This window comes from Anas acuta, chromosome 1 (genome assembly GCF_963932015.1).
Source record: "Anas acuta chromosome 1, bAnaAcu1.1, whole genome shotgun sequence".
NCBI lineage: Eukaryota > Metazoa > Chordata > Aves > Anseriformes > Anatidae > Anas > Anas acuta.
In genome coordinates, this window is record NC_088979.1 from 82,918,956 (window position 1) to 82,944,536 (window position 25,581).

At 39.7% G+C, this 25,581-nt stretch overlaps 1 protein-coding gene across 1 annotated transcript in view; it reads left to right on the forward strand.

The window, feature by feature from the left end:
- LOC137858326 (amine oxidase [flavin-containing] B-like) overlaps positions 1–25,581 on the forward strand; it is a 49,429-nt gene that overhangs the window by 18,265 nt on the left and 5,583 nt on the right. Inside the window, exons 3-10 of the mRNA XM_068685865.1 lie at positions 444–581; positions 13,127–13,231; positions 14,281–14,372; positions 17,272–17,413; positions 18,635–18,784; positions 19,453–19,612; positions 21,069–21,165; positions 21,991–22,044. Of these exons, the coding sequence (XP_068541966.1) occupies positions 444–581; positions 13,127–13,231; positions 14,281–14,372; positions 17,272–17,413; positions 18,635–18,784; positions 19,453–19,612; positions 21,069–21,165; positions 21,991–22,044 (938 nt within the window). The remainder of the gene's footprint in view (positions 1–443; positions 582–13,126; positions 13,232–14,280; positions 14,373–17,271; positions 17,414–18,634; positions 18,785–19,452; positions 19,613–21,068; positions 21,166–21,990; positions 22,045–25,581) is intronic.

Sequence of the window (25,581 nt, forward strand, 5' to 3'; positions counted from 1 at the left end):
CCGTGTGCCCTACCTGGATCCAGGAGATCCCTTCCCACTCTGCTTGCCAGAAAGCCTCAGCTTTGCTGTTCCCCAGTATAGTCTGTTTGAACTAGTCGCTGGTGAGACCAAGGAAGAACTGCACAAACCTCTCTCACTCATTCTTTGTCTGCCTGCCAGGGTCTTCTCATTTTTGTTGCATAGCCCAATTCTACATTACAGTCTTACAACAGCTGGTTATGAGCTCCATATCTGAGATTCTTGGTAATTGCCACTCCTGAACCCTTAACAAGAAAATGGAGTTTTCCATGGGGAGAGGAATCTTTGCCAAACTGCTCTAGGAATGTTTCAATTGAGTAATTCTTCTGGATTGGTCTTTTAATTTGTCTGGTATTTGCAAAAGGCTTACTTTTCTAATCTTTTTTTTTTTTTTTTTCTTTTGTGTGTTGTGTGTGATAAACTAGAATAAGCAAGTTAAATATGTGGACCTTGGAGGAGCCTATGTGGGGCCAACACAGAATCGTCTCCTGCGGTTGTCTAAGGAGTTGGGAATAGAGACATATAAAGTGAATGAAGTTGAGCACCTGATACACCATGTCAAGGTAAGATGCTCTCAAGCCTGCTGCTGTAGACAGACAAGTTGTAGTGATCCCCTTTCTCATCATTTACCAGCTGTGCTACATTGGAGTATACCAGTTTCAGTATGCATCTTTTCTGAGTTTCTTGGAGAAAAATAAGTGTGCTGGTAAGGAAGAACTCCTACAAATTACTATATGCATGCACGTCTGGATGTATATGTGTCCTGGTAACTGACGTTTTGGTTCAAGTCTGAGCTATTAGTTAAGTTATCAAAAATCTTCAGTGTTTCTGAACACAACTGTGACTGTTGTGTACATGCCAGCTTTCATATAACGTGCACAAGGTATCTGAAAGGTCCTTTCACAAGTCTGGGAAATGAGTGTATCTGGAATCAGGCTGCAAGTTTCTGAGGGTAGGCTTTCTAAATCAAATGCAGCTATTATCCTGACTGAAATAAACATGTCAGGATAAATCTGTTTTGTGGATGGGGAAACTAAAGTGCAGAGTAGCAAAAGGCATTGCAATTGGAATAGTGAATGTCTCTGGCAATCCGATGTTCTTGTGTGGGCAGATCCAAACAGTCTGGGACAGGAAGCTTCAGTAAGGCTGATAAAAAGCCTACATTTTCTTAGTCTTCATCCTATGTGTTATCCAGAAGTGTATTCTTCCTCCTTTTCTGATACAGAGCAGTGTTGCACTTCCATAGAAAAGATACTTTCTATGTTAGTTCTGAGGAAGTTAACATTGAGTTTCATTATATCCTTATGAAAAGACATTGTGCAATGACTGGCAAAATATTTGTCAGATGGTAGTTGGTATTTGATCAAAGGTTAAGGAAACTGTTGACATATTTAAACTGACAGTGATAGAGAAAAGGTGTTTTACCACCTGTTTTCAAGAACTTTTCCCTCTCAGTTTTTATATATAAAAAAAAAAGTATGTTCTCAAAGCACTTTGGTACAATGACTACCAAAAATTACTCCTGGTGTGGTAGAACTGATGGGTGCATCCTCACTGTTCTGTTAAGTGTGCTTCTGGTATCATCCTCAAAGACAATTTTTCTGCTTGTTCACACTATTTAGCCTTCAGAGTCTCCTCCAGCAGGAGGTTGTGCCATGAAGGGAAAATTAATGATAGAAGACAACTGACATGGCCAGTTTGGATGACCATCTCTTAGGACAACCTTGCTGTCCTAGCATGGGGTTTTCCAAAATACTACCAGAAGTCAGAGAATCACCAAATCACCTGAGTTGGAAAGGAGCCAGAAGGATCATTGAGTCCAAGGATCATTGGCTCCACATAGGACCACCCAAAAATCAAATCCTGTCTGAGAGCATTGTCCAAATACTTCTTGAACTGCGGCAAGCTTGGTGCTGTGACAACTTCCCTGGGGAGCCTGTCCAGGTGCCAGACCACCTTCTTGGTGAAGAACTTTTTCCTAGCACCCAGTGTGACCCTCCCCTGTCCCAGCTCCATGCCATAAGTCACTGAAGCATACTTGGTACTGACAACTCTGAAGCTGACTTGCGGGCCTCATCTCAGCTGTCACAAGCAAGTGATGGGGCATCTGTGATAATTTGGTATAGGCAAGTAGCTTGGCAGAGTCCTGGCAGGTATGTGTGAGATTGGCACCATGGCTTACACAGACACAAGCATAGCTGCTAGTTTTGTAATTCAGACCCCATTTCCTCTTTGGGTCTCTAGGAAGTAGGTTTTTAGGAGGGATACTAAATTAGGAGGGATACTAAAAAGTATTAGCATGCTGGTTGAGATGATCTTTTGTTTTCCAACAGGCTTTTAGAGTGAGGAAAACAGAGAATGGCACAAAAGTAGAAGTTTGGGCTCTTGTCAAGGATAATCTGTCTTTCCCTTGATCACAATTGTCTTATTACATGAATTGCCAGAGGCAGGTCAGGTTGTGCATAGCCTTTTGCCATCATCTGTGGACACCTTTTAGCCTAGGGCTGGGAGTTCTGGAGTGAGTCAAGGCTCTCAGCCTTCCTCTCTACCCAGCACTGACAGAACTTGCTGGCATTGGGGGATATATCCAGGCTGGCAGAGGAGGATATGCCTTGGCTTTTTCTGTGTGTTGGGCAGAGAAAGGGCTTTGCACTGCTGCACTGAGGCTTATCCCCAGCTGAGGACTGAGTCAGCAGTGTCCTTACAGGCCTTAGGACTCAAGTCAAGAGAACCTATGCATCAGTACAAATCCTGTCTGGAAATCCAGAGTTGAGAGAAGACACTGCTCCAGGAGGCATTAAAGTCATCCAAGCCTGGGGTATGGTATGTTTGTCACTTTGACTGATGCATGCATCTGTGAGTTATAGCTGCAAGCAGTTTCTGGAGGATGTATGAGGAAGGCCTGTACTCACACAGACACCCATGTGCTTGTGCTGAGACCTGCAGGTAGATGCTGGTAGGACATGGGTGATGTCCTTAGGTATAACAGGGTGATGGGGCATCTGTGATAATTTGGTATAGGCAAGTAGCTTGGCAGAGTCCTGGCATGTCCAGGTATGTGTGAGATTGGCACCGTGGCTTACACAGACACAAGAAAACCTTCAAGGTTTCCATTCCAGCTTGGGCTTGGATCAAGGTCTACCTCACAATTAGGCAGGTTTCTTGAAACTGTGTCCCGTCAAGTACTGAAAATCTCCAAGGAGAGACGTCTCACCTTTTGGTGGTGGCTGCTTGTGGGAGAACTCCTGAGGGGAGGCAAGAGAGAAGTGGTCAGAAAGAGGAGTGTGTGCCAAGACTCCCTGGTAGCCAAGAAGGAGTGAAAGAGGACATACTACACAGTCAGTAGCTACTCATTGGAATCTCCTAATTCCATTCATTTTTAATCTATTTCATTTTTGCTACTATGTTTACACAACTGTGGGGAAAGTATTATAATAGTTAAAGAATTGCAGTTAAAGAATTAGAAGACAAACACTATACAGTAAATATATGCATCATTGTGTGGCCAAATGAGCGTAATAACCTTCAAACATCTGCATTTCATGTTACTGTAATCCATTCCTTGCAGGTCTTTCACTTTCAGCCATGTGGCCTGCCCTTGCTTTCGCTGCAGATGGACAGTACTCTTGTGTGCTCCCTGAAATCCTAACGATACTCTTAAGTCATACCTTATAAAACAGATTCCAAAATATATAATGGTCTGTCACTCCGGCATGCATTTGAATTCACCTGCTGACCCAAGCTTTATGACTAGGGTCAAATTTAATTAAATTCTGAACCAAAAAAAATCTCTCTGAATCCAAAAAGGCAATGAAACCTAAAGGTATTAATTCTTCTCTAACTACACTATCAGGCAACACAGTGCATCTTGTAAAATCAGCTGCTGTTTTTACATATACCCCAAGGCAAAATCAAGCCTTTCATAGTTAATTAAATTCATTTTAGGGGCTTTTTAATACAAGTAATATATGCAGCTTCTTTGTACTACAAAATGAAAAGAGTGCATTTTGTTGATCTCTGGGAGGGTCTCTGCTAATTAGGCTTTACCAACTTGATTAGGTTGTGAATTTTCTTCCCCTTTAATCCTTTTTAATGCCAGGTTCTATTGCTAGAATATTTTTGGCCTTGCTTATGTTGTGTTTGATATCTTCACAGAAACTCAAAATTATATTTCTTGACTTTTTTTTTTTTTTTTTTCATTCCCTCCACTGGTTAAATGGCCTTTTTCATGGTCTTTGAAAGGAGATTAGTATGTTCTTTTCATTTGTGTAAGTGCTGGTTCATCAGCCTCGGTGAGAAAATTAGGATAGCTCTGCAAGTTGTATTTGGTAGGCAAATTGCTGTCTGAACACCATTGCTTTTTAATAGCATAACTGAAGTTAAGTTTGTAAATCCAGATTAAAGAAGAAAAAGCAGAAGTATCTGAGTTGTCAGCATCTCCTAACAGTGATCTCACTGTACTGGTAAGCAGATATGAAATGCTCCTTAAATCAGATAATTTTTCCTTATCTACATAGGAGAGGATTCAAGGCCCTACCTTAGATAGGTAGATCTGCAGCTTTTGAGCACTGGCTTTTATTTCCCTCTCCAAAATGTCTTTGAAAAACAAACCAAACTTCATGCAGTCCAGGTAACTTTTACCTTTGCTATGTAAAAGTCTCTGGAAAGAGGTGTTAAAATATGAAAGCGTATCAAATCATTGTATAGGTTTAATTAAGAACAGATTTACTTGGTTAATCCAAATTGCACTTCACTTTTGTGCAGTCCAAATAGCTATGCAAATTTACTGCATTTTAAAGCACAGACCTTGTGTTATCAAATGTGACACAGGTTCCTTTGCAAAGCAAGGTAACTATGGAAGTGGTTTGCTCTGCTACCATAACTCTGTGTACAGAAACATTTGTTTGTATGACTGGATTGCTGAATTAATCTTTTTAGAGCTTGATTCCTTCATATACAGTAAGGTTGCTCTGCCTTTTGTCTTGCTGTGATGCTAGCTGAGCACACTCTGATCCCATTTTCACTGATGGAGAGCTTGCATGAAAACCCGGCAACACAGAAGGACGAGACTCCTCTTACTGCCTACATAAGACCAACAAAACCTGTTTCTCAAAATCTGATCATTAGTCTGTGGTAGATCCCCCACTGCCATTGATGCTCATTGTTGTTGGTTTTTTTGTTTGTTTGTTTGTTTGTTTGTTTTTCCCAGATCTTTCTTCCACCAGAACAGTCCGTGGGGTAATACCATGATCTTTTCTGGAATTTCCCCAGGCAGCAGTGTTGTTGTTAGAAAGTCTCTGTGTTTTCTCAGTGCAGGTAGTGCTAACAGTTAGCTAGGTGGCTAGTTATTTGGACAGTGCATTGCAGGTGGAATATTCATCACGTGATGATAATTGATATAAGCCCTGCTAGTTGTTTCCTTAGCATCGAAAGGCAGACATAAATACTCTGTATGTCCAGGGAGATCTTTCAAGCCAAAATGCTGGGTGAAACATTAAACATCCCCTCTCTAGTCAGCAAACAGGATCTTGGCAGAGAGTTGCTGGTCCCTCATTACCACAGTTCAGTTTTCGTATGAGGATGGACTTTCCTCATGTTCCTTTGCCAGCAGCACTGGCTAGAGGTATCTGAATGCATGTCATGCCCTCTCCAAGGTTAGTGCAACCTTCATGCATGTAAATACAACCTGGTAACTCTGAGGAGATTGCTAAGGTGAACTCAGTCTGCAGGATATCACTGGAGATGAATATCTAGTCTAATACACACAATACTTTTAACTAGGACCACAAATCTGCTCTAATGTTAGCAGGCTACATACTGATCTACAATAGATATGCAGAAGAAAAAATTTACAGCCCTCTTGGGTGTCATTCATTTTCAGCACTATTGTGTTTATTAAAATGCAATTTGCTGTGGTCTCATTCATGAATAAAAATGTGATGGCCCTGTTGTATTGGGATTTAATTAGCAGCAGGATAAGTGATTGCTGTATCTAAAGTTAGAGAATTTACTGAGGTTTCTTCTGTGATATCACTGATACATGCACTAAAGCTAGGCAACATGATTTATTTAAGCTTCAGCCCTGCTTCTTTGCAAAGCATCTCTTGGTATAGTATATAATACATAGCGTAACAGCTTAAATGGATTTTGAATAACTACATAAAAGCTCTTTCATTTTTCTTTTGTGTATCTTAATTAGAGTGCATTCAGAGAAGAAAAAGTATGCGAGACTGAGTTACCATCAGTTTAAGTGAGGTGAAGTGTCATCATATCTTTTTTTTTTCTTTTTTTTCCTTTTTTCCCTGACAATTTGTAATCAAGAACTTAGGGAACTAGGGAGAATCATCTCAGTCATGAAGAAGCTGGCCATTCGGTGTCTTGAAAAGGAAGCTAAGTAAATTTGAAGACACTGAAATTACTACTGGGCTTTGGCACATTCATGTGTCCTTGCTGGAATATAGGTCTGCACTGCTTAAACTCTTTCATAGATATAAGTATGCAGACATTCCTGTCACAAAACACCATGCCATTACTCACTCACTGATAGCCTCAGGAGATGATCTGAGCATTGACTAGGCTGAGGTAGGTGAGAGTATGTGCTAGACTCACAAGGGATGTCCTCCATGCTGTGAATGAAAGCGATCATCAGCAGGAATATAGAAACGGCTGGTCTTGTTGGACCTGCCCTGTACATAAAGGGACATTTTTCCTTTTTTTGTGCCAGCCACCTGGCAGTAATTGCAACAACGTAGTTTGTAATTAGGCCTTTTTCTAATTAAAAATGGATAATATTTGTATTACAGCAGCCTAAAAGGGTCAAGATAACGTACAGCAAATCTGAAAAGCAATCTCTGCCAAAGGGGACCATAAAAAAGGGTCTCACAAGAGATGTTTATTGATCAGGAAAATTGGCTGAAAGGCTGACAGCTGTGACCTCATGGCAGCATGAGGATGAAAGCAGTAAGGCAAAATGAACTGGAAATAAAGTATGCATTTCTTAATTAAAACTGAATGCAAAGAAACTTCCTCAGTTTCAGCCCTCCCAGACCACAGGGTCTGTTTCCTAGGAGATAAGGAAAAGGAGCTCTGCTTCCACCTAGCTTATTTAATTCAGGCTGCTGGGAGAAAAGCTTCAATTGCATTTGATTACAAGAACTGATTTTTGTTTCCCTTGGGAAGCTGATTGAGGTCTACAGAAATACAGAATACATGTGTATTCCATACTGAAAGAACTGGCTGACACTGCTGGGTTTCATATGTCTGTAAAATTTTATGGAAGGTTTCATTTTTTAGGTAAGAAGTTTTAGAACCTGGAATATCTCAGAAACAAAACCAGTGAGTCCAATATTTTGTCCTGTGTTAAATACAGCATTCTTACAGCATTCTCATTTTGAGAATTTGTGCTCAGTTATGTTATCTGTGGGCAGGCAGAGAGCTTGCTTCATTGTTTTCTGCAATATAAAACTCCTCTTTTCTCCTGTTCTTATGTATTTTTGTCCACTTATCTGCTTTTGGGAGGGGAAGGAGCTGTTGTTTTTTTAAGACAAACTCTAGAAATACTCAGGAAAGGTTTCTATTGATTTTATCCACTTTGTTGGGAGGTTTAATTCAGGTGTTGAAAGTCTTGTGCAGGTCCAGTTTCAAAGAGCATTTAGAACCACAGTCCTTTGAAATATGTACTTCATAAGACACTTGAGCACTTTTTGTAAAAATGTGTCTTAAATCTGTAAATAAGAAGTCTGGTTCTAGTCAAATTTTTTTCTCAGCTGGTTGGATCAAAGGATTATATTCTGTTTTAAATTCAGAGCAGAACCTCAAGTTTTCTTTCTAAAATACCTCATTGCTATTTGTTTTTCTTATTCTGCCTTTTTTCAGACAAGATGTATTCGAGTTTTTGACTTATGTGGTGGCAGAGTGAAGATGGACTTCATAATACAGAGGAAATACATTGTTCCCAATTAGCTCCTTTCCTTTTCAAGAGGCATGCTTCAGACCAATGTGTCTGGCTATGCTACTCTTAAAATGAAATTACTTTTGATGATCAAATTTCACAAAACACACTGGCATCCAGAGCCGATGATCCAGAATTAAATACTGAAATATATTTAGAGGGTATTTTGGCACATCTTAATATTGCATATTTGCACCATTAGTTATCTGGATTTTCTTGCACTGCATTTATATTTCCTGATCTTTTAATCTTTTTATTTTTATGGTACCTGTCAGCATAGTCATCAGCTAAGTTTAAGAACAGAACAGTTTCTCAGAGAAGGGAACTTTACTGTTCCAGCCTTCTCAGCAGGCCTATTTACCTGTCTCAGCTACTGGAGATTTCATTTTTTCCAGCTAGTTGCCACATTTTACTGAGAATTATGATTAATCAAAGGCTGAGTCCCAAGGACATGTTATAGATGTTATGGATTAAAAAAAAAAGAGGGGGGGGGGGACAGTTTTCCATGGTGCAGCAGATGACAAACTGAGCGTGAGAAGGTCCTGAATTCCAGCCTGATGTGACTCCTTGCTATTCCTCTTTTTTGTTCTCATGACTTCGTATCTTACCATTTCTGCACTTTACATGAATGACATTAGGATTTTAAGCTGAGAAAACAAGGTGTGTGATGCTTATGAATCAGCAGATGGCACTACATGCCCGTGAAGCTGTGTAACCACAGATTAACATGCAGACTGACATACTGGTGAAGTTAGAAGCTGCTACTCCAAGGCTTCGAGAGCTTAGCTGAGGGGGTATCTGTGCTCACTCACTGGTGCAGGGATTGCATCATGTGGTCTTATTTCCTACACTGAAACCTGGCTATATTCATGTTCAGCTCTAAAAACTTCATGGATCGTTGGCATGAGGGGCTGCAAGTCATGATGTGGAATACCGCTTGGGTACTGCCTGGGTACGCAACATTTAGGGGAGCACAAAGTGGTCTTGTGCCTGCAAAACCAGTCTTTCTTCCGAGATCTCAATGTGCAGTGAGATATTGATGACACTTTCTGTCAGAGGATGTCCTTTCTCCCCTAACCATTCTCTCACTCCCACTCTCCCAGGAGGAGGTGTGTGGGACCCGTCCCTGTGACCTCCCAGGTGCTGGGGCTGATACTCAAGGGGCTGCTAGTACTCAGTTTCCATGCTGTATATTTTCCCAGCTCTGTAGTAGTAAGCCATTTCTAGTTATGTTATCTGTTTGCCCTGAGGCAGAGCTGATGTCTGTAGAGAATTTATTTCCATACCACTTGGATTACATGGGTCTAGTGTAACTAAGCCAAACACTGGTTGACGTGACATTCTTCAAAACAGATAAATGAGAAAAATCTTTCAGGAATTGTAATATTTGTGACATCTTACATTGGATTCCTCATTTCCCTGTTTGTTTATTCCTGAGACAGCTAGGTTACTAGAATTTGCTCCCTATTGTTTCAGCTCCTTTAGCATGCTTTAGCTCATACTGCGGCAACAATCTTCTTAAGCAGCAAGTGACCCGTGCAATAGCGGGTAGACCTCCAGCTGCCAGTGCTGGTGTTCTGCTTTTGGAAGCATTGCACGTGGCATTATGAATCAGTTTCTAAAAACTATATATGCCTTCTATTAAATGCCACCGAGTGCACAAAAAGTATTGGCATTAGAATGTTTTATCAAAATGTTTAGATGGGATGGTTATTATTACGGTTTGCTCTGATTTGGGTATTAAAAACATTAGAAGAGTAAATGTTTTGTGCATTTTTGAGCATATTTTTCATCCACATGTTTTCTTTTTCATTAGAGATTATGCAGCACCAATAATTTTGGAGACTGTTATTCCCAGCAATATGATAGAAAATGGCAAATTTTGCCTAAGTATCAAAAAGCTTGTTGTACCTGCAAAAGTACAAATTCATCAGCAAAGCTGAAATGTTTTGTTTTCTCGGAAATTACTCAGAAATATGTTGTCTTTCTTTGGTTGTGTTCTTTTTGTTTCTGTATAGATCATAGTCTTACACTCTCAGACTGAGTTCTGCCTGGCAGCTCCTGGAGTTTTGTCTATGTAGGAAATAAGGATCAGGCCTTACATAATGTCTTAGGAGCTCTTAAATGTAACATTCACAGGAGACTCCCTCGCTTTAGCGATTATTTTTGTTTTTCCAGGTTGAGATTTGTTCTTGTGCTTTATGAGTATTGTTGCCCCAGATTTCTGCACAAGAGACATACCCAAGTTTTCCCTTTCAGCAGTTTTTCAGTTCAAATGCAGTGAAATAGAAGAATACTAAAACAAAGATGTGTTTTATGTGTCTCTTAGTCGTGCACTCATGAAAAAACACCACAGGGAATTCATAAGACTTGAGTTAACTCAGAGGGGATAACTCAGGTAGGATTGCCTCTGGCAGAGCAGGAAGCTCAGAACAAAATCAATAATTGGAATAACCCATTCTGATGCTGTCCTGGTTTTTGTGGGCACAGCAGTATACATGTTTCATAAATCTGAATCTGGGAAATGCTAGGTATTAAAAACCAAACCAATATACTCTTTCTTTGGAATACCTATGCAGGTTTGTATGCGTGTGAAGGGTAGCTTCAGTGCTCAGAACAAGGCACAGCAAAACTGACTTCTGGCTGCTATGAAATCTGTATGTGCCCAAAAAAGCCCATTGGTAGTTGGTGTTGGTAATTACCAACATGGTTCAGATTTTACTCGTTGGGGTAGGATGTTATTTAGTCTGTGACCTATTGCTCTTTCAAAGCCCCTTGACAGTAGACCATGAAGATGTATCTCAGTTCAAATTATTTTCATTTTAAGAGATTCTGTAATAGTACCAAAATGTCTATTTCAGGACCAAGTGAAGGATAAACTTGCTGCGGTTCATGATCTCCATCTATAGGCTTGACTCCAATAAGATGTATTTTCATATGGCTGAGCACAAGAGCTGTATAGATACACTTTGTTCCATGTTGAATGAAAGCAAACCTTTCCTGACATTTTCTGCAGTATTTCTGAACATGTGCTGTAATGTGCATTCCAAGATTGGAAATGCAAGGTTTTCAGCCTTGGTACCTCTGCTTCACGGAGTGACTGGGGATCAAATCCAACTATGATGAAACTGCGGATTGAAAACTTTTTAAAAATTGACATTTTGGCATGTTACAAACCATAATCTCTCCTCAAAAGCACTGCAAAATGGAATTGTTGTTTTGCAGCTACTTCTTCACATGTTCTGCAGAATTAATTCCTTTGTTCCTTCACTTTGCTTTCTTTCAAACTTTCATTACCTTAGTGTTTCTTACAAGAATTTCATTACAGTCTCATGGCCTTACAAAGACTACGTGAAAAAAAAAAAGTTTCTTCTTCATTTACTCTAACTTGCTGTGTTTTTTTTTTTTTTTTTTTTTTTTTTTTTTTGTTTGTTTGTTTTGTTTTGTTTTGTAAACTAGTTTCTAAGTTGCTCTTACTCTTATCCCAAGGTTTCATTTCTGGAATTTCTGCTTTTTAAGTTTCTCTCTCTTTGAATTAGAAGTCCTCAAAATTATAAGTCAGCATTTTATAAGGTAGTGTACATTTTTTTTATTTCCAGACCAAGTTTTTAGTCTCTCAAGATCTTTTTGTGCCATTTTACTCTCTCTTCTGGTGTTTGCAACACCTGCAGGTTTGAATAATGTACTTTCTGTCCCTTCTTTTACATTATTAATTAAGTGGCTAAATCAAACCAAGCCTGATGCTTCTTCATGTAAATGGTATTTGTATACTTATCTTCAGTGAGACACAGTGTTGTTTTTTTTTGTTCTAACCTGGCTCCAAATATTTAATCCTGATGCAGCATTTCTTCTGAAGCCAGAGTGATCAGTTGGTGTGGCACTGTATCAATATCTATTAAAAGTTAATAATTCTACCAATTGGCATTCATACTGATGCAGTGCCCCCTTAAATAGGTAATTTAAGTTTTGAAAAATCAACGATGGAACACAATATGGCCTTTATTGGTCATCAATTTTATGCAGTCCAGAATGTGTTGTGAAGAAATGAGTAGCCATACAATGCTAATGTGCATTTAATTGTGATTTTTTATACCTATTATGTTGCCATACATATAGTAAGCCAAGGAAATCCCTTGCAAATAAAAAAGCTTTACAAATTAACTGTTGTCTTTTGCCCTTAATTAAACTGGACTTTCTGGACTGATAGTAGTGGCTGCATTTATTAAATGTATTAAAACCTAACTATTAATTATATAATGATGAAATTAGGATATTCATATTGGCCAGACTGTCATTATTGGGAATGTATGGCCAGAGGTATGGTTGTTGAATGGGAGAAATAGTGATCATTACTAAATACTACATTTTCTATAGGGCTGGGGATGTGTATGTTAGCTGGAAAGAGTTTGTTCCAGGAAGGTCTCTGAGCTATGATTTTAGTGTATAATAAAGCTCATCACAGCTGCTTTGGTCTGATTTTGAAAGAAAAAAAAAAAGTCACTAAATGCAATTACCAATTAAGTTTTTTCATGAACATTTAGGAAAATATGTAACATATGTTTCTTGTTTTCAGGAAAAAAAATAGCTGTTTTTTCATCTCAGTTGAGCAATACTGTTCTGTCTCATTTTTTCCTCCGATATTAGTGACTCTCCTGCAGGATATTAGTTTTATTGCCCAGAAGTACACAATTTAAAACTTTCAAGATACAAGGCACTACCAGTTTTGCACACAACTGACTTAACTGTGTGTTAAGCTTAAGCTGCACACACACAATCCCAGAACGGCTGAGGTGGGAAGGGAGGCCACCTACTCCATCCCCTGCTCAAGCAGGGCCACCCAGAGCAGGCTGCCCAGGACCATGTCCAGGCAGCTTTTGGAGATCTCCAAGGTTACACAACCTCCCTAGATAACCTGGGAGATTGCTCCATGACCTGCACGGCACAGAAGTGCTGCCTGGTGTTCAGATGGAGCCTCCTGTGGCTCAGTGTGAGCCCACAGACATCATCTGTCAGAAGCCATTACATGTATGGATTCAATTTTTTCTTTCTTCTAGTCAGAACTTAACCATTTGGTGTGGTTTCCCGCACGTAGAAACTATCAGTATGATGATTGTATTTTATTATTTATTTATTTATTTATTTATTTTCATCTTGTAGGGTAAGTCTTACCCCTTCAAAGGTGCATTCCCTCCTCTGTGGAATCCTTTGGCCTACCTGGACTACAACAACCTGTGGAGGACCATGGATGAAATGGGAAAGGAGGTATGTCAGGAGGAATTGCAGCTGACCATTTCAGCTCAGCTTTGTTTCAGTATGAAGCAGATTAGTGGGGCAGAGTGCAGATGGGACTAGGATGTAGATAGGCAAAGCTGGTCTAGCTTGAACATGCCTAGCTCTTGCCATGAACAGTATTAAAACATGTAATTTGGTATACATTGGTAGTCAGAGCACATGTGTAAATGGCATCCTGGCATTCTCATTCTGAAAGCCATGCTGCTAAGCCTGTCTGCAGTCCTACCTCTTTTTTTTTAATTTTTTTAATTTTATTTTAATGAGCATCAGGGTTTATGCTTGTGATTTTAGCATTATGCCTGGCAATTGAGTAAGCAGCATTTTAAGAGGCTTGTAGGCCTGTAAAATATGTCCTTCTCCACCCTCAAATTCAACCCAACCATTTTAGTTTGTTACCATTAGTGCATATTTTCCATTGAGCTACAAGATTTTAAAAAGAGGTGGCTGTTACTGGCACAGATGAACAAGAGAGCTATAGAACAACCCAGAACCATTCCTCAGCACTGTGTTTTATCTTTGTAGCTCTTAACTCTAAAATTATTCTCTATTCTTATATCTAAAAATACATGTATGAAAAAGAACAATCCTTAAAAGCATCTTCTGTTAAGTTCACTGTACTACCTGTCAGGAATTTGCAGGCAGAGTTATCATGTAAAGATGAGATTATGTCTGCAGTGTTGCAGATACTGAGGATAAAGCATAAATACTGTTCGCTGCCTCTTGTGTTACATATTTCTCTTTCATGCAGTCATTCAGCTTCTAATGTTAATTCTCTCCTTTTTTTCTTTGCTTGAACTTTTAATTCTAACCCAAAGAGGTAACTATTTCTTATGAAAATAACACATTCAGAATGAGTTATTAAAAAAATATTAAAACACAATATCAAGGTTATTTTGACAATAGACCTAAACAACAGTCCAGACTTCTCATTTTAACCCAAAATCAACCAGCTCGTTTTGTTGTCCTTTTCTTATGCCACTCATTCATTTGCTGATGAATACAATTTTATGTTACCTTAGATTCCTAATGAAGCTCCATGGAAGGCTCCACATGCAGAAGAATGGGACAAAATGACTATGCAAGATTTTATAGACAAAATTTGCTGGACAAAGTAAGAAACTCTTTAATATGGAAGTAGATATAAAAGCTTATATTTATATACCTTAGAACTCCACGTAGACATTGCTACTTGGCAAACAGGTATAATCACCACAAGGATACAGCTTTTTGAAGAAATGTGATGAGAAAATATTTTTACAGTAGAACACAACACCTATCAGCACAGACAGTAGTTTCTGTTACATATCCATAACTTTTTAGACTAATACAAAGATATAAGGAAAATGGGTTTTGTGGGAGAGGTTACTTCTGAATACTCGGGTAATACCTTCATCTGTTACATATTACTATGTGTTTAAGTATTCAAGGAAAAATGCTCTGGCTACAGAAGGTTTTTGAATTATATTTTTGATGGAACAGCATACATCTATTCTGTAATGGACCAGCTGATTTTTCCAAAGTACTATAACATTTGTCTTGAAATGGCAATAAATCACTCTAACATCCATTGTTCTATTGTTTAACTGCTGCACTATATACCACCCAGGGAAACTGAGAATGCTTCCTGTTTTTATGTATACATCAAAGCAATTTTTCTTTACTTGCCATTCAAGAGCAGTTTGATTGGTTTTCTTCACACTGAAGCAAAAAAAACATGAATTCAGCCTTGCTGTAAAGCAGATTGATTTCTACAGCAACAGTGTTAGAATTTCTAAGGATCAAACACCCTGCTGCAGGGAGCAGGCACAACCTTAGTGCAAAAGCCTGACAGCACCCTCTCAGAATGATACTGCCAGCGATAATGGGGGGCATGTTTATGGTTTCAGCCAGACTTTAGAGAGGAACATGGGCATTGCTAATGAACAGGAGGCTCTTGTGCAAAAGCATTCAGTCTTCTGGTCATTTTGCTTTCATTTGCAACAAAAGTTATAGCTGTACACAAACATTTCTCATTTATGTCACCATTCATATTCAGTGAAATGAAATAGAAATGTATACTGTCCATCCTGCTGGCCTTTTTAACCTCTGATTTGGTAAGGAACTATGCGGGTTAGCAGAACACTGCACGCTGGTAGCTATTCAATATCCAATAGGTCACAGGACTACAGTCATATTTTTTCAGACTCTCTGATGGAATAAGACTTGACATTTTACCTCAATATTGGCATAACTGTCGGCCTCCCTTAATTCCAAGATGCTTTTCAGATTTCATATGTGCATCTCGGCTTGATTTGCCCAGTTTGCTCAAGATGTAGATAACGTTCTGTAGAAAATTCCCACCCCAGAAGGTAGTCATCCAGAAGGGTAATCTTCTACTATTTCCTCTCATCTCTCAGGCTGTACAGATTTGCTTTTGGCTAGACTTGCATGCTGGAAATGTCCTGTTGAAATCATTCTGCCATTACTAGGTAAAACACCAGAAGAAACTGGGAAACGGAACTACTGAAAAGCAGTGGGAGAAGGCAGCAGAAACAATGAAGATTTAACCACTGCCTAGTACCTTCCGTCTATGAAATATTAATAAGTACATACACTAATTCTCCCATCTTTCAGAGCTGATCATATTTTTCAGTATGTGTTTATATAGATAAAAAATGATAAATATTTTCTGTATTATTTTTGGCTGTCAAGAATGAAGCCAGAATGAACCCATATTTTAGAAAATGAGGCAGCATTTTACTACAGGAGGGCTTTGTACATTTTTAGCAAGGACATTAAACCCTTTTTTATGTGTAGAACTACAGCTGAGTTTGAAATAGTATGTTTGAGTTATGCTTTTCTCTTTTTTTTTTTTTTTTTTTTGAAGTTCAAAGACTGAAAAAAGGAAGAAACAACTGAAAGTGAATTCTGCACTGGCTTTAGAAGTTATTGATTACCTACTGCTTGGCATATGAAATACCTATACGTACTCAGTCACTGTAGTTCACAATGCAGTTCAGCTGAGCATCTCCTGGTCATATTCTCCATGTCACTCTTAAATCTTTCTCAGAGTGAGGGCAGCGGAAGTATTTACTTTTCGCAGGAGGAATATTTGCCTGAGCCTTAATTAACTGTCTTAGTTCACCTTAAAATATTGTACAGGTTTATACAATAATTTCCAGTAAAGCTGCCATTTTGCTTATTCCTGTAATGAAAGCACCAACTGGAGAACATAAAGCAGTGATTCTTCTTCAGACACAGGTCACTCTTCCAATTCTGTGTTCATTACCACTGGGTACCAGACCACCATTTAAAATACTGAGTTGCGTGACCAAAAGTATCCTTTCTTTTTTTTTTTTTTTTTTTTTTTTTTCCAAACTTATGTGTTAATCTGTATAAACTGCAACCTCACTTATGGCTTTCTACTCCTCTTCTTTCCTTGGTATGTTCTTGCTGCAGCACCCTCCCAGAGCACAGCAGAGGAGAGAGCAGTGAGGGGTGCTGAGTAACTAGAGAGTTTAAATAATTTGCTTAGATAAGATGCCTAACTTTTTTCAATGACAAATGTTGAATAATTCATATGCTGAGTGCTTGAGGGACAGATATTCAGGAAGTGCAAACAGAACAGCAGATCTTGAATATCACCCAGGAACCATGGGAGGACACTGGTTTTGCAGTCCAGTGAAGACATGAGAGACTGCTTCCCTTAATCCTGAGTCTGGAATGATAAACTAATTTTGTATTGGTAGCATAAAAATGCTATAAGCTTTCATTGGCCTTTGTGTTTCCTGGAGCCCTAATTTGGCTGGTCTACAGCAGCACTTAATTAACATTTTTTTACAGGGTTCCTTGAAAAATGTTCCATAAAAGCAATTGATATTGTTTCCTGTTTCCCCTGAAATCAAGGAAGCCTTTGCCCTTATCTTCAGTGGAAGAAGAGATTGCCAAAGACAGTCTCTGCCCTACTAAAGAATGAGATTGTCACCCTTTTCCAAACTTTACATTTACTTACTTTCTTGTCTTTGCTGCAGTGCTGCCAAGAGTTTTGCAACTCTGTTTGTGAACGTGGATGTCACTTCTGAACCCCACGAGGTCTCTGCCCTCTGGTTTTTGTGGTATGTGAAGCAGTGTGGGGGGACAGCCAGGATCTTCTCAACAACCAATGGAGGGCAGGTATTGTCAGCCATCACCTTCTGCGGCTTGCAATGAACCCTTGTTTAGCTTCATTCTTCTGCTTGTTTATTTAAGTTCAGAGGGTGAATGGATACACCCATGACTTTGACCTAGTAGCACATTGGTAACTAGTTGCATGCATTTACACATTAATCAAACTCTTGCTAAACTCGTGTTGAAGGCTGTTCCTGTGCTGAAGGCATTGGCCTAAGGGTCAGTAGATTTGTAACAGTTCCTGACTGTCTTCCTTTTGGGCTCTGGTTGGAATACACATTTTGTTTATTCATTTTTTAAACAAAGGAAAATATCATGCTTCCTTCTGGTATAAGGCTGAAGACAGACTTACTGCTTCAGAAATACTTCATGAGGATGGTAATGCTAGCTGTACCAGTGGGCAGAGCACTTCAAATCAATACTGGAATTGTAGCCTGGAGCTGGGTTCCTAAAGACACAAGCTTCCAAGAATTAAAACTGTAAGGATTTTAAAATCAATCTGAAGAAATTGAAGAGCCCTGCTTAAGTATAGTATTGCTCTAAAATGACTGCAAAACTGGTACCTTGGTGCTGCTTCTGCATTTCAAAAAACTAAAGACTCTGTTAATGGTCTTCTACTTTAGAAATGCAAATTTTAGTGAGTATGTTTGAAATAATTATATTTTTACCAATGTAAGTTATTTAATCACAAATAAATATCCAAAGACAAAAATAAAGATAAAAAAAAAGATTAAAAAACACAAAGATAAAAATTACAACACATAAAAATGTATAGATAAACATGCATAGATACATATGTAATTATAGATAATTTAATTGTAAATACAATGCATAAAATATTATTTGAATCCTCCAGTAAGTTGGAGGTTATTTGAGTTTAAGTTAGGTTGGATTACATACTGCAGGATATGTGATCAGTGTTGCTGATGCACACAGGTCTGTGGAATCCATTTGAAGCTCACATGGGAGTATTTTTTTTTTCTCATGAGGTTACTGATACTTCTAGTTTTGGCTCGTGGTCAGACCTGGGAGGTGCAGGAGTTCACTGAAAGAGAAAATAATGTGGAGACTTTTTCCAAGACTGCTAAACTTCCTGAAGAAAGTTTGTTAACAACAGAAGAATGAAGTTTGTTTTGAACCCCAAGCAAAATATTTGTCATTATCTGAGCTTTGCATGCACAGCTTTGCTGATTCCTCTGTGCTGAGTCATCATTTTGTGTCTTTCAGGAGAGAAAGTTTGTTGGAGGCTCTGGACAGATCAGTGAGAAAATAATGGAGCGCCTAGGAAGCCGAGTGAAGCTGAGGAAGCCAGTAGTCCGCATTGACCAGTCGGGTGAAAACGTCGTAGTGGAAACCTTAGATCATGAATTATATGAGGTGATGAAACCTCATACATCTAAACAACCATTTGTATTGGGACAGATAGAAAACTTTCAGTTTTTCCTTTTTGTCTTTTCCAAAATCCTGTAAAAAAATGTAGCAGAGACCAAAGCGGCTATGACAGAAAGTTGCTTTTTCTGACTGTTCCTGCGTAACAGCACTGACAGAACTGTAAAATGATATCTGAAAAGCAAAGTGTCTGTTGAAAGTCGTCCTTCACTACCAACTTCTTTGTGTTCAGTTACCTTCAGAATTAAAGGGTAGTGGTAAGGTGAACATGATACTGTAGCTTAGTAATAAACTTCCTGTGAAAAAAAAAAAAAAATCAGGCTTTGCTTCCAAGTTGTAACAGAGGAGTCCAGATGGAAAGGCGACCAACGGACTCCTATAACACAGAAAATCTCTCCACTGGATTTTTTCAAGTGCTGGGAAAAGAGCAGCTGCCCATCATTGGAACAGATGGCTGTTTACATAATGCTTGTTTGTTGTTTTAACAACCAGGATTTTGTGAGGGTTCAGTTTCGCAATTCTTGTACTAAATGCCAAAATTGCTTTAGAAGATACACCCTGCAACCTCTCCAGATGTCTGCTGAAATCATTAGAGCAATATAGTTAGGTTGACATAGTGGAGAATGTCGTTGGCTTATGTATAATTTCTTCTGCAGGGCAAATATGTGATCAGTGCCATTCCCCCAGCTCTTGGTTTGAAGATTCATTTCAACCCACCTTTGCCCCCAATGAGAAACCAGCTCATCAACCGAATCCCAATGGGCTCAGTCATCAAATGCATCGTGTACTACAAGGAAACCTTCTGGAGGAAGAAGGGTATTACATTTTAATTAAAAAATTACATTTTAATTAAAGTAGTAGTAGTAGCAGTGGAATAGAGAGGGAGGAGGTACATAGTAACAGAGTGGACTTTGAGTTTAGAGAATGGTGGATCTTAGAAGGAGATTCCATATACTTCCATGCCTTTCCTTGAGAAACTTGAGAGAGAGTTTTGGAAGACTGGGTAGACGGGAGAAGAAAAAGAAAGGGGTAGGCATGAAGGGAGAGGGCAAGGTACAGTCATGCCTGTTGCTTATTGCTTTGGTTGTTCTTTGTTGTCCTCTCCTTTTCCATTGAAGATACCTGGTTATGAGTTTCTCCCACTCATACAATAATCTAAAGGTACAAGAGACATATGATGGAGAGAGGTTTTATCCCATCAGCTGTCAGCCTGCAAAACCTCTGCCTTCTGGCTGTGTTGGGCAGGATTCATTTAGGTTGTCTTCCTTGTCTTCCAATGGACACCTCCATCTGCACCCTTTATATGCTGAATACTTCCATTATGATTCCTCAGATCTCTTTTATAACTTAGTCTCAGACAAACTGTGATGTCATAGCACCCATTTCTCTTCTGTGGTTATAATGAGTCCACAACGATTTGTCTACAAGTGTCACTCACCCTTCATCTCTGTGAATGATTTTAAGAGCTCTGGATTTTGGCATATACTGGCCATTAAGTTTTGGGATGGATTGGCAAAAGGTAACTCTCATTTCCTGGTACAATCCATAGTTTGCATACTGTGCTTTGATAGCACAGTTTTTCTTCTTTTAAGATGAATTTATTTTCTTCAAATTCTTCTTTTAAGAACAATTGCGTTTTCAAAACAATTTACAAATATCTCTTCCTTTGTCTGACATAAATGTCACATATGGAAACAATTGTGCTAGAGGCACTTGAACATCTTCAGTATCTGAGAACAATCTGTTTCTGTACAGTTTCTGTGCAATCTTGCTAACTGGGTTGGAGTTTATTTTTGTATTGTGAATTCAACAATAGATTCCTTTACTGTCTTTCTGCTTTAAAGAAGAAGACAGAAGCTTTTCTGTTTCGAAAAGACTGCTAATTGTCAGCACATCTCAGATGCAAACTTTCTCTTCAAGATAGGATCTAACACTTCTGTGAGCCAATGTGAGCTGCCTTGCAGATTGGTGAGGGTTATGTGCTAATTTTTGTCACTTGGTTAGGATCACTTTCCTTGTTTGTTTGGTTTTGTTTTGTTTCCTTCTTCTTTGTTTCATTTTCATATCTCCTTATATTAGAAACACAGAGTCAGAGAACAATATGGATTGGGAGGGACTTCTGGATGTCATCTAGTCCAATGCCTTGCTCAGAGCAGGGTACCTTTAGATCAGGTTGTTTAGGGCATTTTCTGGTCAAATTTTGAATATTTCACAGCTCACACACGTGTCCAAATACATGGATCCTAAATTCTTTTCCTCCTTGTGCTTACAGGGTATTGTGGTACCATGATGATTGAGGACGAGGATGCTGCAATTGGTTTAACACTTGATGATACTAAGCCTGATGGTAGCTTTCCTGCCATAATAGGGTAAGAGAAAAGATATCTACTTAATGCCTCTTTATTTTGTCTTCACGGCAACAACTGAAGCAGAAAACCTGCTACTTTTGAAGGAAAATCCTTTAATAAAATAACACTCCACAGATCATGTGAATCGCTTACAACTCAGAATATTCTGATAGTTAAAGGGTTGTTTCTCAGTGTATAGTGATTATTTTTATGAATTTTTCTTTCCAAAAAATCCTCACTATGATTTAACAGGAAATTTTAAATGATGAAAATCTATTGCTTCTTCTCTTTTTCTGCCTGTCATATTTTGCCTTGTCATGCACCAAAGTATAAAAATGGAGAAACAGAAAGAAAGGAGAAAGAAAAAAGGAGGTTAATGCACAAATTTACAGCTTTCTCTAAATATTTTGCCTCCCCAAAACTTGCAGTTCTTTAAATGAAAATTTGTTTTCTAGCATTTCATTATTTTTATTAAAAAACTGCTTGATCGGTCTTAGAAAGTTATTAATTTCCATGTCAATCCCAGCAAGCAATCCCAGGTTTAACCTCTTGTTATTATATGCCTGCACACACTCTTGTATAAAATTTAGGTCACTGGGACCTAATAACTTAGCTCATACAAATGAGCTCTGAACTTTAGAGTGGGTTCTTCCAGTTAGTTTTTTTCCATAGTGAGTATAGCATATAATGTTACACAGTAAGATAAAATGGATAGTTTGGTTAGTGACCCAAGAGCTAATATTAATGATTACATCATCTCATCAAAAGGTTTTGGCATTTTAAATAATGCAGGGAACATAGTAACATAATGGAAACAAATTGTTTTGTGGTCTTCTTTTTTTACAGTTTCATTCTTGCTCGAAAGTGTAGAAGACTGACAAATCTCACAAAAGAAGAAAGGTGAGCACAAATGATAGAGATTTCATTAGACTCAAACTTCGGTTATAAACAACCAGAGCAGGAAAATGTGCCCTAATCTGAAGGAAGCTGTAACCTTGTGACTGTAGGTGTATGTGTCACTTAAAGGAAGTAGTTGTCTTATTTGTGGTGGGCTTTTTTTTTTTCTTTTTTTTTTTTGAGAACTCTGTAAGGTCTTCATCCAAACTGGCAGCAGATGTGGCAGCCAGTCCTTGTCCAACAGATGAACTGCTCTAAGCTGCTGGCTATAGACGTAGTGTAGATATCCTGCTGCCCTCACTGAAAAGGGCCAGGGTAGCCTCATCCCCATTGCTGCCTCTCTGGCTTAATGCAACTGCACTGTGCAATTACAAAGCTTGTCAGAAGAGTTAGGTTTGTCCACTCTGCTTGATTTTGCTAGTCACCCTGGTGGGTCATTTCAGCATCTGTAACTTAGCACAACCCTTGCACTGCTGTAGCTGCTGTGAACAAGATCTCAGTATCATGAAGGGTTCAAAAAGCTGCTTCTAGCTCTCCATCCTCAGCTGCAGAAAAAAATGCCTATCAGGCAGTGTTTTTTTTACTGTCTTGTTAAAACAAATCTGTGCATACAGTACTCCTCTTTTGTCTATTATTAAATTAGAATTTACAAAGTAATGAGATTTTTTTTTTTTCCATCACACGGTTTCGCAGTATCTGATCAAATTAAAAGCTACACATAGAGTATGGATGTAAGAAGAGCCTTATTTTGACATGGAAAAAAATGCATTTGTATTTCAAGCATGCCACAAGGAATACTGTGTCCAAGTAAACATTTTTACAGTAATAGCCAGCCTAACTAGAGAGGATGTAGTCATCTCAGATTAGCTTTGCAGGTAGTCTAGCTGTCTGTGGATAATGGGTCTAGATGGGCCTGTTAATATCCCAGGCTTTTGAAATGACAGCCAGGTACCACAGAGCTCCCTTAATTTTGGCAGGAATGGACAAGGTTCTCTTTTCCTCAGCACTCAGGCTTTGAAATAGACCCCCAGCAGGTGACTGACGATAAAAGCAGTGTAGGTATTCTGAAATCCAGCATGCCTCGCATTTTAAGCCATCATAAACACCAAATGGCATCTTACACTGTGTGTCAACATACAAGATATTACTGAGCATTTGCAGTACTTGAGAAGAGCTTCTATTTCTGTGAAATGAAGGGCTGTCCTAGCTATTTGTAAGGCACCGTTGAAGAAAAGCTACTCTTCCCTGGGCATTAAAAGTGTTAGCATGACCAGCTGACCACTGCTGCCTATGGTCAAGCTTTAAACAAAAGGATTTAGAACTCTTGTCTTTTGTGCAATAAATCTTAGAATAGGAAGGACTTCATTTTGGTAAAGAATGGACACGAAATGTGCGAGGGTTGGTAGATGCACCCTGGTGTCAGGGCTGGGGGTGTAATCCTGGTCACGGTCAGACAAGGCAGGAGCCTCCTGAACTGCAGCTCCTCCCCTGAACATCAGTACAAGGCTTCTTCACTGGAAACCAATCTTCAGGAGAAGACAGAGTGCAAAGCTGGGTCTTCTCCCACTGTAAGTTCAGGAAGCAAATGGTTTGTGTCATTTAGATGAGGGCTTTGGTGTTTGCAAGGAGAGACTGCAGGAGCAGGGTGGGCTAGCTGCCTTCCTGAGACAGTGCTCTCTTATCAGCAATAGCTGGGCTCTCCCTTTATCATGGCATGGACAATAGGGTTAGGCTTTCAGTACTGCATATGAGGAGTTGGATGTAGAGTCCATGGCAGCTATTTTAATTCATGGCTGAACAGCAGTGGTGGGAGGGGATGGGAACTGCTTTACAGCTTAAGCCAGATCCAAAGGAGTGAAGCCCACCACTGCCCCACTGCCTTCCAGCTGGCGTTCCCAGGCCAGGTGCCAACGACTAATTACAGTGTTTAAATTGTGCCCTACCTTTCGCAACTGTGCAACAAAGGCATCACACACAGCCTTGGCATGAAAGAACAGGGAGGAGAGATGAGTGCCTGCATGTGCACTTCATCCTCACTGCAGGGAGGAAGCACTGGGCATGGTGTCGGTCTCAACAGGATCCTACCTTGGTAGCTCCAGGCATAACACTCCGCCTATTTAGTTCTGGTGGTAATTTCACAGCTGAGTTCAAGGCCCAGAAATAAGGATTTTACTTGCTGCGTATGCCATATATTCCATATGGGCATTAGCCACAAATTTATAAATAAGAATTTATTTAAACTGCTCCAAGACAAAAGGTGCAGATGGTGCAGAAAGGCCACTGCATCTGCAAGGATTGCCTCTATTAAGGGGGATGTCCTCAGTGACGGATTATTGTTGGTACAATTTAGTCCTTTGGAAACTGCTTTTCTGTGTGCATTGTTGTTGTTTTCTTTCAAGTAATACCTTGTTATTGAAAAATAATTCCTTTCAGGGTTGAAGTTTCTTCGTAGTCTGAAGATGCCCTTGACCTGAAGCTTAATATTTTCTTTTACACAACTATCTTAAACTAACTTTATGCGTGTTTGCAACGTAGTTGGCAAACAGCAGAGGGCTTGCAGTGCCTTGGGGCCCTGCTTGTGTCCATACATGAGAATCCCTACCAGTTTCTGCTGTGCCATTTCCAGGCTCCCTGGAGGGTCTGCAACCCACACGTGGAAAAGGGGCAGGGTACAGGCAGACCTGGAGGGATGTTCCTCATCCCTGTCATGGTGCTGGGAGGAGCAGAAGCAGATGGGTCCCAAGGTGATGCTCACTTTGCTGTGAAGCCCTGTGGTGTTACTGAGCTGCCTTGAAAGCAGTAGCTGGTGAGCATTTGTGAGGGCAGTGGGCAGACCCTGGCAGGGGGCTTTGCTGTTAAAATGGCTTCATTTGGTTCAGACGCTGTGGAAGTGCTGGCTCTCTGCAGGGCAAGGTGGTCACTTCACATGGGGAGAGAGGGACAGAGGTGGAGGAAATGGGCCCTTCCACTATGGTTGTTGCTGGATCCCTGCCAACCCAACTGACTGCAGAGAGATGTTCATAGTTAGATCCCGCAGCTCTCTGAGCCCCCTAGCCAATTTATGTGTCACCACACATTTCTGCTTCTGTCCTGGGGCTTCAGGAAGGGGCTGCTTCCCTTCAACGCTGCCGCTGGGCCTGTCACCTGCCAGCAGAAACACCACGCCAGGCCCACAGCTCTTCCCAAACAGCAGCAGCCTCCATGTTTGCTGCTCCAGCCTCAGCCTGCACAGGACACCTTCATCAAGGGCCTTCAGACCTTCCTATTCTTTTTCTCATCTTCTTTCCATAGCATTCTTTGAGCTCAGCTGCTCATGGGTATAGCTGGGCTGTATTGTATGTCAGCGTAAATATGGTTTCCTCATAGGCTTATAGAGCTGGAAGTACGGTCCGTGCAGAGCTGGGACTGCTGTATTGCTGTCCCTTGTGCCCAGCATGGCCCTCGATGGAGGGCAGAATTTGCTTCCAGAAGTAAACCAAGTAAATGTCTTTTCAGTGTTGTGTTTGTGTGTTTGCTTGGTTTTCATAATTGTTCATCATT